Raw genomic sequence first — 13695 nt, 5'->3', positions numbered from 1 at the left:
TTGGGTACTCAGATGGGCTGGGACAGGTACTCGGGTACTCAGATGGGCTGGGACAGGTACTCGGGTACTCAGATGGGCTGGGACAGGTACTCGGGTACTCGGATGAACCGTGACAGGTACTCGGGTACTTTGATGGGCTGTGACAGGTACTTGGGTACTTTGATGGGCTGTGACAGGTACTCGGGTACTCTGATGGACCGTGACAGATACTCGGGTACTCTGATGGACCGTGACAGATACTCGGGTACTCTGATGGGCCGGGACAGGTACTCGGGTACTCTGATGGGCCGGGACAGGTACTCGGGCACTCTGATGGGCCGGGACAGGTACTTGGGCACTCTGATGGGCCGGGACAGGTACTCGGGCACTCTGATGGGCCGGGACAGGTACTCGGGCACTCTGATGGGCCGGGACAGGTACTCGGGTACTCTGATGGGCCGGGACAGGTACACGGGTACTCTGATGGGCCAGGACAGGTACTCGGGTACTCTGATGGGCCGGGACAGGTATTCAAATACTCTAATGGACTGTGACAGGTACTCTGATGGACTGTGATTGACAGGTACTATGAGGGGTGGTGACAAGTCCTCTTTTTTGGGGGGGGCAATCGGTGTGCTTGATGTGTACTGTAGGCAGTAACGAGAGGTTACCGCAATATCCTCCTCACACACGATCGGTGTGTGAGGAGAACCCGGTAACATCTCGTTACCGCGGTTTGTTTACATTTTAGTGATCACAACCGATCACGTGGGTAAACAGCCGGCCAATGGCTGTTTACCAGCGTCGGTGACGAGCAGTGTTCCCGGGAACACGCCGCCACCGACGTGCGCGTGCATGCGCCGTGCACAGTTGGGGTGTGACCATCTGTGATTGGCCGTGACTTCATCACGGCCAATCACGTGGTAAACAGCCATAACCAATGGCCGTTCACCCCCTTCGGTGGCGAGCAGTGTCTCCGTGACACGCCGCCACCGAAGAAGCAGGGATGCGCGCGCAGGATTGCGCGCATTCCCTGTTTAAGCGGGAGGCCGTCATATGACACAATAGGTGCGCCGCCTGGCCGTCATTTGACGGCCGGCGGTCAGCAACTAGTTAAAGGCCTTTTCAAAATCTAGATACACCACATCCACAGGCCTTCCTTTATCTCAATGGCAGCTCACTTCTTTATAGAACATTAATAGATTGGTCTGGCAAGAACAATTCTTCATGAATCCATGCTGATTACTACTAATGATATAGTTTTTATTACTAAAATCTTAGTCGCTTATCGTCCCCTCCATTAGCTTACATACTATCAATGTTAGGCTGACTGATCTGTAGTTTCCAGAGATATATCTTGGCCCTTTTTTAAATGTTGGTACCATTCCAGTTAGTAAACTGTCCATACAAATTAGGAACAATGGTCTAGCTATCACCTGGCCAAGTTCCTTAAAGTGAAGTTCCACCAGCCCCCCCCCCCCCCCCCTCCCGTGTCACATTTGGCACCTTTCAGGGGGGAGAATACACCTGTATAATCCAGGTATTTGCTCCTACTTCCGGGCATAGATCCCTGCAGGCTCCGTGGTGATCAACACCATGTCCGGCCCCTCCCCCCCCCCCCCCCCTGTCTTCTGGGAGACACACAGGTCTCAGAAGACAGCACGGACCATTGAGCACACGCAGCACGACTCGTGCATGCGCATTAGGGAACCAGGCTGTGAAGCTGCAAGGCTTCACTTCCTGATTCCCTTACTGAAGATGCCAGTGCCTCCAACCGAGAACCAAGGGACAGATCAACTTCGGGTGAGGACATCGTGGGTGCTTTTGGCTTTTTTTTACTTTAAAAAAATAAAATACTTTTTGGCGGAACTCTGCTTTAAGCCCCTCGGATGTAATCAAGCCTATTTCTGATACTGTCTTCTATTAGCCATGAGGGGGCATTCTGTGACCTTTTTATCAACATTACAGTCTTGGTTACTATATTCCTCCTGTTTCCTTTTGTGAAAACTGAGCAGAAGAATGCATTTAAAACCTTTGCCTTCTCATTGTCTTTTTGTAACCATATTCCCTTCATCATCCCTAATGGGGCCAATATGTTCTGGCCTCACTTTCTTTCTGTTTATACATGTCATAAATCTGCAGTAATGGTTTATGCTCTGACTATCTGCTTACCTTTTAGGTCTGTGTCTCAGCCTTGAGAGACTGTGCCCCCACACCTGGGCGTTTAAGTATGAGCTTTTAGCATGGCTCCACCCCAGCCTCTCAACAGGAAACACTATTTAACCCCGTTCACTACAAGCCAGCTTTGCCCCGAGCTTCTGTGTGGTGTCCTGCTTTGTTTATCTCTGACTTCTGTGTACCGACCTTGGCGTGTTCTTCCTGCCCATCTCTGTCTGTTAGAAACCCAGACCTTTATGTGCCTTCCTGACGATCCCTGTCTAGTTGCCCCAACCTTGGCTGGTTCTCCTGACTATCCTGTGCTTGACCCTGAGCAGTCAACCCAGTTCTCCAGGACCCTGAACCCCTTCTTTCTACACCAGATCCTCAGCCAATTGTTAATTTCCCGTTGCCTCACTGGTGTGGCTTGAGGTACCAGTAGTATTTCTGAGAATACTACCTTGGAGGTCCTACTCTTTAATTTAGTGCCTAAGTACCTGAAATAGTTTTTTAGGACTCTCCATCTTCCTCTACCTTTGTCATTAGTATCCACATGTACCATGACAGCTGGGTCCTCCCCAGCCCCACCCAATTATCTGTCCACCCGATCCGCAATGTGGCAGACCAGACCACCCAGTAAATAACATACCGTTTGGTGCTTATGGTCTTTGTGGCAGATTTCCTTCTTTGTCCTTCTAATAATTGAATTCCCTACTACCAGGATCTGTCTTTCCTTAGCCTTGCCTCTGCCCTCACTGGAGGAGTTTTTCCCCTGGCAGCTAGTGGTGTCACTCTGCTCCAGCAATGCCGCTTCTTGTCTGGTTTCTCTAACATCACGAAACAGGGCTTACTTATTGGGATGTTCCAGCCCAGAACCGGCTTTAGTGCTTTCCCCTCTACCCCGCCTAAATGTCACCCAACCTGCTCATTTGAGACTAACGCATTGCTTTTTCTGTCCATTTGTCAGGAACCATGAATCAGACTGAGACAGAATTACAATCAAATCACACTTGTTTAGTAATAAAAATAAAAAGGTTAAAAGAAAAAGCGTAGTTAAGCATAGCCAGAGTCCAGTAGCCAGATCGGGTAGTCAGCCAGTCCAAAGTTCATTAACCAGATCGGGTAATCAGCCAGGCCTGAAGTCAGGGATCCAATGAGAGCAACTGCAAGCAGGAAAAGAAGCCAGGAGGGATGTCAGCAAGCCAGTCTTGAAACAAACAGCAGGAGATGGTTCCTTGTGATGTGACCAACGAGAAGGCAATGGAGAAATGAGCTGGAAGGCTTTAAATAGGCAGGTCAGACAAGCATCATCGGGAACAGCTGGTAACGGTGGAAAGAGAAGAGAGCTGGCAGTTAGCTTACAGCTGAGCAGCCAGCCCAGAGGAGGAAAGGCTAAGCCAGCCCTGACACCATTCCATGTCATTTTATTGGATTTTGGATTTTTTCTGGTAACATTATCTTACAAGCTGTTGTGAGAATTTTATTCCAATAAATATTGGTTGACATGCACCATATGGTGCTTTTTTTTAATATATATCATCCTGCCCTTTTTTGATCCTGATCTGTCCATGTTCCTGTGGATGTTTTGGAAACATACCTGGCTGGCATTCCTGCAGTCCTTCGTGTACCTTCACTGGTCGGGGATTGTGAGCTGCTTATCCATTCACTCCAGGCGATACCCATAGGAGAATTACGGGCCCAATTCACTCACTGCCGTTGGTATGTGTGCCCACCACATCTGGTGTATTGCCTTTGGGATCTGATTGATCCACCTACATCCTTACCAAGGACTCCTCCACTGGCCTATGTACTGTTATACTTTATTGCAGCACCCAGGGGGGTCCCTTTTTTCGCTTTTTAACCATTGTGTGTTCATGCATATGGTAATAATTTTAAGCGCTACACATATTGTTACACCTGTTGGGTACCTTCCAAACTCTCTTTCAGGTTGGAGAGACTTTCCAGTATTGCCAGCTGCTTCCCTAGATTCAGAACATGCTCACATTTTCTGCAACAGTATTCGCCCTCGATCAGATGCTTGAGGAATGCATACATGTCACAAGATGTGCACCGAGTTGCATTACCATACCTGTTGGTAATTATACTAATTTAATGGGGATACCCCTAGAGGATTAGGAATTTTACTCTGCCCGATTAACTGTTAAACTAGCTTCCTGACTCTAATTTAAGCAGTACTCAGTTACTCAGTTACCCAGCAGTACTCCATACACAGTTACTCACTGTAGATGTCCCTTTCACACAAGCCGGTTACCGGCTCTTCTCTCCTCTCTCTTCTCTCCTCACGCTGTCAGCGTGAGGAAAGGAATGCCGATAACCGGCTTGTATTTACAATGTTATCAGCTGTCATTAGACACAGCTGATCACGTGGTAAAGGGCCGCTGTGATTGACCCTTTACCCTGGTCTGTGATCAGCTGTATCCTAAGGATCCATGGACGCTCTCCCAGCAATGTAAGTCTGCGCTATAGCCATCTTTCGGTTATAGCCTAAAGCCTGGGTATACACCTTTTTGAGTTTTATTTTTTTATTTTTTTTAGTTCAGCTAGTGGGTTGAACTAAAAAAAAAACTGACATCCTCAAATTCGAGCAATGGGGATGCAGGGATCGCTCCTGCTTTGCTCTTTTGATAATGGGGACTCCACAAACCCCCCCGTCTGAATACACATATTATTTCTGCAGCCATTGGCTGCAAGAGCAGATTTAATGCTGGTTTTCCTGCTGCACTGGCCGATTATACCTTGCTTAAGTTTAGTAAAGGAAAAAAAAAAACAGCACAGGGACATTACATACCATTAATGTGATGTGTTCCTTGTGCTGCTGGCTCCTGCTTTAGTTGAAATCTTTTTCTGCCAATTCCCCCTCCCCACCGCTGTCTTAATCTTCTGGTCTTAATCTTCTGGTGTACTTACAATCGATGTGTAGTGTCCCTCGTGCTGCCGGTTGTGGTTTTATTTGACATCCTCTCCCCTGATTCCCCTTCTACCCCAACAGCTGTAGTCTTCCAGTGCTGCAAGGATTAAAAGAGCCAAGGGACCTATCAGATGTGTTCAACAAGAGTACCGATAGAAGCTTCTATGAATTAAAAATGATCTATATATTGGGGTCGGTTAGATGAAGGAGAGATCTGTCTCCACCATTTATAGATGAAAAAACATTCATAAAAGCCGTACAGATCCTATAAATGTAGGAGAGGGATGGATAAGGCAGGCATAGTCAGCACTCTTGATGAGTACCTGTTGTCAATCCCTCTGCTCTATTAAAATGAGTGTAAAGATTTAATTTTTTTTACTCTAAAATAACAAATATGTCATACCTCCCTGTTCTGTGCAATGGTTTTTCAGAGAAGCCCCTATCACCCGGACAGTTTGGGTGTTGAATCATACGTCCGGGTTTCAGTCTGCCTGAAACCTGGACACATTCAGACAGGAATGTGGTTTGAAACAGGGCCTGACAGAAGAGTGAGAGGGCACTATGCGTTTTGCATCACTGTTCTCTTTGGAGCGCCCAAAGGTGTCCCAGGTCTGTTACAATCCTATAGTGTATACTAAAAAAAAACTATATTGCTATGCACCGATAAAGTGTTCGGGTTTGGCTTGAAGAAAAAGTGGCAACCATGTCCCCTTGTACTGATTTTATTAAAAAAAAATTTTTTAACTAATCTTAGGTGTTTAATATTTTAAAACGGACTTCCACCCTAAATTTGAACTTCCACTTTAAGAGAGGTGACCCCCTGACATGCCACATTTGGCATGCCATTTTTGGGGAGGGGGGTACCCCCTATTTAGAGGGTCCGAGCTCCCACTTGCTCTCAGCACACAGCTTCAATGGAAGGGAGATCACCTCTCTCCTCCCACTGGGCAATCATCTGGGACACGGCACAGGTCCCAGATGATTGCCCGGCCAGTCATGGCTCGACGCGACACTGACGTGGCTGCCCTGCTGTGAAACGCCCAGAGTTACAATGCCGGCGCTGTAGAGAGGAGGGGGAGACGAGCGGGGCTTCGTTCTCCCGCATCGCAGGACCCTGGGACAGGTGAGTGCCCGATTATTAAAAGTCAGCAGCTGCCATATTTATAGCTGCTGACTTTTATTTATTTATTTTTTTAAGCAGAACTCCACTTAAAGTTCAGCGTTCTTTAATCATGTTTTCCTTTTTTGCTTTAAATCAGTTTTTATAGATCTTCTCTACAAAGTTAGCTGTATTTCAGCGCTGGTTACACTGCCTTATGGATTGCACAGGAGATGCAGCAGCGAATGTTTCAAAATTCAGTGGGCACCTAGGAAACAATTCGAACACAAAATTGATGCCGTTATATGGGTACCTTTAATAATAATAATAGATGGGCATCTTGATGGGACACAATGTATAGGGGTTGTGGACACGCACCCGCACTCACTCACAGGTTGAACTGGATGGACTGGTGTCTTTATTCAACCTTACTATGTAACTATATAACTTTCATACCCCAGAGTATGTTCATGAATTGTACAAAGAACATGAAAAAAAAGGAGTCGCCCTGGGACTTTAAATTAGATGAATATGGTTAGCCTTACATTTATTGCAACTTGTCGTTCATGTAGAACACAACGGCAGTAGTAGGCAGGCTGGTGAGATATACATATGTGAAAAGAAGTCAATCCAGATACAAAGGTAAATCATATATAAAAGCAATTACAGGCATCAAAGTTATGTACAAGAATCAGTAGTATCCAACGAGTTTCGTGAGACCATGCTCGCTTCTTCAAGGGTAGATGTTTGAGTGTATCTGCAATACAAGTAGTAAACCAAGTAAATGTATGTAAACAAGATTGGCAGGAAGGGGAATTGTCATTAGGGGTCTTGATATGAGACCCCATACTCACCAAAGTACAAAGAACATGTATCATGTTTGTGGTGTCATTTTGCTATTATTGGCACTCCAAACTTTGCACAGCAAATGCAGCACAATGTTGGAAGTTTAAAACGGTGGATGCACTTCTCTGCCTTGTTTGTTGCTGGCAGGGCAGCCCATTGTAGGGCGCATATGCTCGGCAAGCAATGTTGCGCTACTTGGTGTGAATGGGCCTGACAGTGGAGCATACCATAGTTCTACATAATTCGTATACCGTACTACTCCCCAATTCAACAGAAGGCAGATGATATTCCAGTAGAGGAAATCTACAACTTCAGTCATAACAGCAAAGGACTAATAAATCCTGGAAGGAACTCAATTGCCTGTCTTACTGTATGCTGATTATAGGCACTCCATTCTAGATCTGGCCGCTATGCGAGAGGATGACTGGCAGTGACAACTGCAGGAGCCAGACTACGTAGGGGAACAGAGAACGCAGTTCCTGTCTGCACTGGAGAAATGGGTGATGTTTTTTAATAGACATGTAATTGTCTAGGATAGTATAAATACACACGGAGGGGAATGATATGCTGCCTTTTTCTGCATTTAAATGCTGCTGTGCCTGACACGTTATGGCTGGGCCTCAGAACTGGTATCATACACAATGTCTTCTGAGTGTTGGGAACTGTCTGGATTTTTAAAGATGCCCTTCCCCCCCTCCTCCTCCCCTTTCCTTTCTAAATCAGAAATGCATATAGACAATTCACATGTTGGGGAAACTTCATAGGATTTGTCTAAACTTGTCCAGTATGCCAGTGTCAGACAATACAGTCTAAGGCATGGATATACTGGGCTTGTTTGCTTGCAGCGTTTCCCCACACATGTCAGATTGTAGAACAGTAGCTTCGAAGTTATTAGTATGTTCTACTGGTAAGTTCATTTTTAAACCTTGACTATAGTGACAGAAATGCCGCGTACACATGAGCCGATTTTCCGGCAGACTAGGTCCGAAGGGATTAGTCTGTTGGACATCCAATCGTGTGTGGGCTAGTCCGATCGTTTTTCATAAAATAAATCCGACAGACCTAAAAATGTTTCAAATCTGTCCAACGGACTAAAATTGTGAAAACCGTTCATCTGTGTGCATGTCCGACGGACCAAATACGACGCAAGGGAAGCTATTGGCTACTGGCTATTGAACGTCCTTGTTTAGTCCTGTTTACGCCATCACGTTCAAAATGAACGGACTAACAAACAGACTTAGTCCAGTCGTGTGTGGCCAAGTTTGTTTGGAAAGTCAGTCGTAACTATGCCGAAAGTCCGTCGGGAAGACCGTCGGACCTAGTCTGCCGGAAAGTCCGGTTGTGTGTACGCGGCATTAAAGAAAATAAGCTTTGTTTTAGCTATACATGTGCATGTTTTGAGCAAACTGAGAAAAAAATACTGGTTTTCAATTGGCTCTTCAAGGCCTCATTCACATGGGCGCTGAGACCCCTTGGGCATGAATAGACCATAGCTGAAGTAGCTGAAGTCAAGTAGCTGAAGCCACAGTTGCTGCATGCAGGCATTCCATTCAAAGTCTGTAGGGGTGCAGCAGCTGGACAGACACTGTCGCTTGCTCCAGCATGGTGGGCAGAGTTGCTACTTTTTCTTCAAGCCCAAATTGAACACTTTAGCGGTGCAAAGTAAATATTTTTTGTTTTAGTATACACTATAGGATTGTAACAGACCTGGGACACCTTTTGGGCACTCCAACGGGAATAGTAATGTGGCGCACGTAGTGCTCCCTAACCCTCCTGTCAAGCCCTGTTCCAAGCCATATTCCTGTCTGAAGAAAGTGTCCAGGTTTCAGGTGGACTAAAACCCAGACTGTCCAGGTGAATCCCGGACAGTTGACAACCCTACCCATGGGTGAGCAGCCCATATGCAGAGAGTGTGCGTTTTGGTGGGCTCATCTGCATGACTGTCAAAATATGAGTAGCGACTGTGTCCAGAGTAACATTCTGCCTGTTTTCGTTTTTTATGTTTTATTATATTTACACCTTTTTGCAATATATTTTTTGTCTTCCGCTGTGACAATCCATCCAGATCTTGTTTCTTAAAGAGGAGTTCATTTCCATTACTGTTTTCATTTTGTTAAAGTGAGTGAAAGTCTTTTTTTTTTTTTTTTTTTTTTTATCAGGGACTCGTGCAACAACAGAAATGTTTTTTTCTTGTAAAGAAAGGGAAATGTAGAGCTTTCTATTGCTGCCTGTGTTCTCTTACATTTTTTTTATTTGTGTCATTGGAACAGGAAGTAAAGGGAAATCTCTCTAAAGAGGACCCTAAAGTGATTGTAAACTCCAACATATATATGGATTTGCAAAGAGCATCCCCGATCCTCATTTTCACGCCCCCCCCCCCCCCCCCCCCAGCACTTCATTCCTCACTTCACCCAGTTGACTACTCCACACCAGCAGCATGTGACCTCAGCATATATATAGGAGGCCCGCCCCCTGCCAATGCCAGTTAAGGATTGGTCAGAGTTCCCACATGTGCTGCCTTCCACTCCAGCTCTAAGCCCAGCCTCCTCTTCCAGAACGTTCTCCCTGGAAACAGGGGAGGCGCCTCAGAGTGGAGACCAGGTGGCCACACCCATTGCTACTCTAACCACTCCCAGCCCCAGAATCAAAACACAGGCCTAGCTTGCAGCATAAGCCCTTGTACACACGGTCGGAGATTCCGTCGAAATGTGTCAGATCGGAGTGTTTTGTCGTATATTCCGATTGTGTGTGGTCTGCATCGGACAGTTTCCGTCGGAATATCCGTCGGACCAACTTTTCCAACTTGCCGGAAATATTTTCTGACAAAATGCTCCAATCGAACAAACTCTGATCATGTGTAGAGAATTCCGATCGGACAAAGTAACACGCATCGTCAGATCAAATTCCTACACCATAGCTATTAGCTACTAGCGTGAACATAGTCCCGTCGTAACGAAATAACGTCATCATGTCGGATTTTCTGACAACTTTGTCCGACCGTGTGTATACAACAGTTTCGGACAAAATTCGACAGATTTGGTTGTCGGAATCTCCGACCGTGTGTACAAGGGCTAAGCCTGCCTAAATTTGCCTGTGCTGAATAAACCTAGTAAAACAACCCTTACTAGTACCTACCTTCTGGAATATGGTGCTACATATAGAAATTATTTATTATGCACGCTTTGACTGGTGGTGTGTATGTATGTATGTGTACGGTTGAGTATGCAAGTGTGCTGTGTGTGTGTGTGTGTGTTTATATGTACATATGTAGTTCTTTCGCTTACTAACAAGACCTCTTGTTTAAACTTTATACTGTTTCTCTTTTGCAAAGGCGAATGTGAAGTCTCAAACTGAATCTAGTTCTTCGGAGGCACCCTTATGTATCACTGCTGACATGAACACACTACATGAAGACCTCAAGCATAAGATCTTGTCTCTGCTAGAGAAGGCTCATGCTGCTGACTGCAGATCCTCTCACCTTCAAGGTATGTGACAGTTTGTTGAATTACTGTCTATATTATCTAAATCCATATACCAATAAAACCAGCAGCCCACTGGGACGTGTCCCCCCACATAAGTCACACTCCCATATCACCTCTCTCACCCTTCTTCTTCTCCTAACTTCTGGAGATATTTCCCCAAATCCTGGATCACTATCATTTACCTTCAGCCAACATACCCGGCACAACCTATCCTCTGATAGCAGCCGCAATCCACACAATCTCATTTCATTTCTATTCCTCTTAAGCCTAGAGTTAGCCTCTTCACCTGTGCCCTTTGGAATGCCCGCTCTGTTTGTAACAAACTCACCACCGTCCATTACCTATTTATCGCTATCTCCCTGAACTTACTTGCAATTACTGAGACCTGGATTCAAGAATCTGACCTTCCTTCTCCTGCTTCTCTCTCCTATTGTGGCCTCCTGTGGACTCGCTCTCCCAGGCCTAGTGGACAGAAAGGAGGTGGTGTTGGAATTGTCCTATCCTCTCAAAGCACTTTTCAGGTTCTTCATCCACCCCCCTCTCTGTCCCACTCTTCATTTGAAGCTCACTGTATTTGTTTATTTTCTTCGGTTTCATTGAGAATTGCTGTGATCTATCGGCCCCCTGGACCGGTATCAAACTTCCTTGACGACTTCTCTGCCTGGCTACCCTACTTTCTCTCCTCTGAAATTCCAACAATCATTCTTGGTGACTTCAACATCCCTGTTAATCTTAACACTCCTGATGCTTCTAAGCTGCTGAGCCTAACCTCCTCTTTTTGATCTAAAACGATGGACAAGTGCTTTCACTCACTCTGTTGGCAACTGCCTTGACCTCATATTCTCCTACCTATGCACTCCACACACCCTCTCTAATATTCCTTTGCCTCTATCTGATCACCACCTTATTAGTTTCGCTCTCTCCTTGTCTGCCTCCTCCTTGCCTTCCAACTACCAAACTATTACCCGTAGAAACCTTCACCATCTTAACCCTTCTCTTTTTTCTGCTACAGATTCTCTACAACAAAATCTCATCCTTGTCCTGCCCCAACATGGCTACTTCTGTCTACAACAGTTCACTGTCATCCACCCTGGATACCCTCGCCCCCCTCACTACGCACAGAATCAGGCCCCGACCACTACAACCCTGGCAGACAGACAATACCAGAAGCCTCAAACGTAGCCGTGCTCTTGAGCATCTGTGGCGTAAAACTAAGTCACAGCGGGATTTCAGCCAATATAAATCTGCCCTCCAAAAATACCATTCCTGCCTGCACGCTGCCAAACAGACCTACTTTATCACTCTCATTAACACCCTCTCACACAGTCCCCGTCAACTCTTTTCTACCTTTACCACTCTACTTCATCCTCCATTACCTCCACCCACTAACTTACTCACTGCCCAGGAGATTGCTTATCACTTCAAAAATAAGATTGAGGCGATTCGTCTCGAGATCTCCCCACTACAGACATCTCCCTCACCTTACACTCATTGTCCTCCTGCACAATCAATACTTTCCTCTTTTAACCCAGCTACTATAGAGGAAGTCGCTAAACTTTTTTTCTAATGTCCACCTAACCACCTGCCCCCTGGACCCTGTTCCTTCTCAAATACTACGGTCACCATCTGACTCAATCCTACACTCCTTAACTCATATCTTCAACCTCTCACTCTCTACTGGCATCTTCCCCAACGCTCTGAAACATGCACTAGTCACTCCCATACCAAAAAAGGCCTCAGACCCCACCAATCTTAACAACTTAAGACCCATCTCTTTACTCCCTTTTGCCTCCAAACACCTTGAACGTTTAGTCTACAACCGACTGAGCAACCACCTAATTGAAAATAACCTTGATCCTTTTCAGTCTGGATTTCGCCCACAGCACTCCACAGAAACTGCCCTCCTAAAACTCACTAACGACTTACTAACAGCCAAAACCAAGGGTAATTATTTCATACTCTTTCTCTTGGACCTTTCTGCTGCCTTTGATACAGTTGACCACCCCCTCCTCCTCAAAAAACTAAATTAGCTTGGTCTCCATGGCTGCACTCTCTGTTGGTTTGAATCTTACCTATCTCATCGCACCTTCAGTGTCACTTACAAATCCACTTCCTCTTCTCCAACTCCCCTTTCCGTTGGGGTCCCGCAAGGTTCTGTCCTAGGACCTCTACTATTCTCGATCTACAGGTCCTCCCTGGGTCAGCTGATAGCCTCCCATGGCTTTCACTACTATTTATATGCCGATGACACCCAAATCTATCTCTCGGCCCCTCAGCTCACCCCATCAATCTCCTCACACATCACTGATCTACTAACAGACGTATCAGCATGGATGTCACACCACTTCCTCAAACTTTATCTAAAACCGAGCTCTTAATATTTCCTCCTCCACGTGCCCCTTCGCCTGACTTCTCTGTCAAGATCAATGGCACATCTATCAGTCCGTCCCCACATGCCAGGGTGCTAGGGGTAACCTTAGACTCCGAACTGTCCTTTCAGACCCACATACAAGCCCTATCCAAATCATGCCGCCTTAGCCTCTGCAACATTTCCAGAATACGCCCCTTTTTAACTAATGACACCACCAAGCTTCTAATTCACTCCCTGGTCATCGCTCGCTTCAACTACTGCAACTGCCTCCTCATTGGATTACCTTTACATAGACTATCCCCCCATCAGTCCATAATAAATGCTGCTGCCAGACTCATCCACCTTACCAGCCATTCAGTGTCCTCCACCCCTCTCTGCCAATCCCTCCACTGGCTCCCACTCACCCAACGAATAAAATTCAAAGTACTAACAATAATTTACAAAGCCATCCATAACTCTGCCCCTAGTTACATCACTAACCTAGTCCCAAAATACCAACCAAGCCACTCTCTTCGGTCATCCCAAAACCTCCTGCTCTCTAGCTCCCTTGTCACCGCCTCCCATGCTCGCCTCCAGGATTTCTCCAGAGCTTCTCCCATCCTTTGGAACTCCCTACCCCAATCTGTCCGACTGTCCCCTAATCTATCCATCTTTAGACGATCCCTGAAAAACCTTCTCTTCAAAGAAGCCTATCCTGCTTCTAACTAACACTGTTTTACTTCCTCCATCAGCTCATCCCCCCACAGCTATTACCTTTTGCATCAATTGCCCCTTCCTTTTTAGATTGTAAGCTATAACGAGCAGGGCCCTCTGATTCCTCTTGTACCAAATT

General features: G+C 46.0%; 1 protein-coding gene across 2 annotated transcripts in view; it reads left to right on the top strand.

The window, feature by feature from the left end:
• Nucleotides 1–13695, top strand: part of LOC143981065 (uncharacterized) — a 201200-nt gene that overhangs the window by 42480 nt on the left and 145025 nt on the right. For both annotated transcript variants that reach the window (XM_077479051.1, XM_077479052.1), the window contains exon 4: nt 10342–10495. In XM_077479051.1, the coding sequence (XP_077335177.1) occupies nt 10342–10495 (154 nt within the window). The remainder of the gene's footprint in view (nt 1–10341; nt 10496–13695) is intronic.

Source organism: Lithobates pipiens, unplaced genomic scaffold, assembly GCF_037356315.1.
Source record: "Lithobates pipiens isolate NorthernLeopardFrog02 unplaced genomic scaffold, aLitPip1_a1.2 Scaffold_1, whole genome shotgun sequence".
NCBI lineage: Eukaryota > Metazoa > Chordata > Amphibia > Anura > Ranidae > Lithobates > Lithobates pipiens.
The sequence above is the reverse complement of the archived record's forward strand: the minus strand, read 5'-3'. Positions and strand labels throughout refer to the sequence as shown.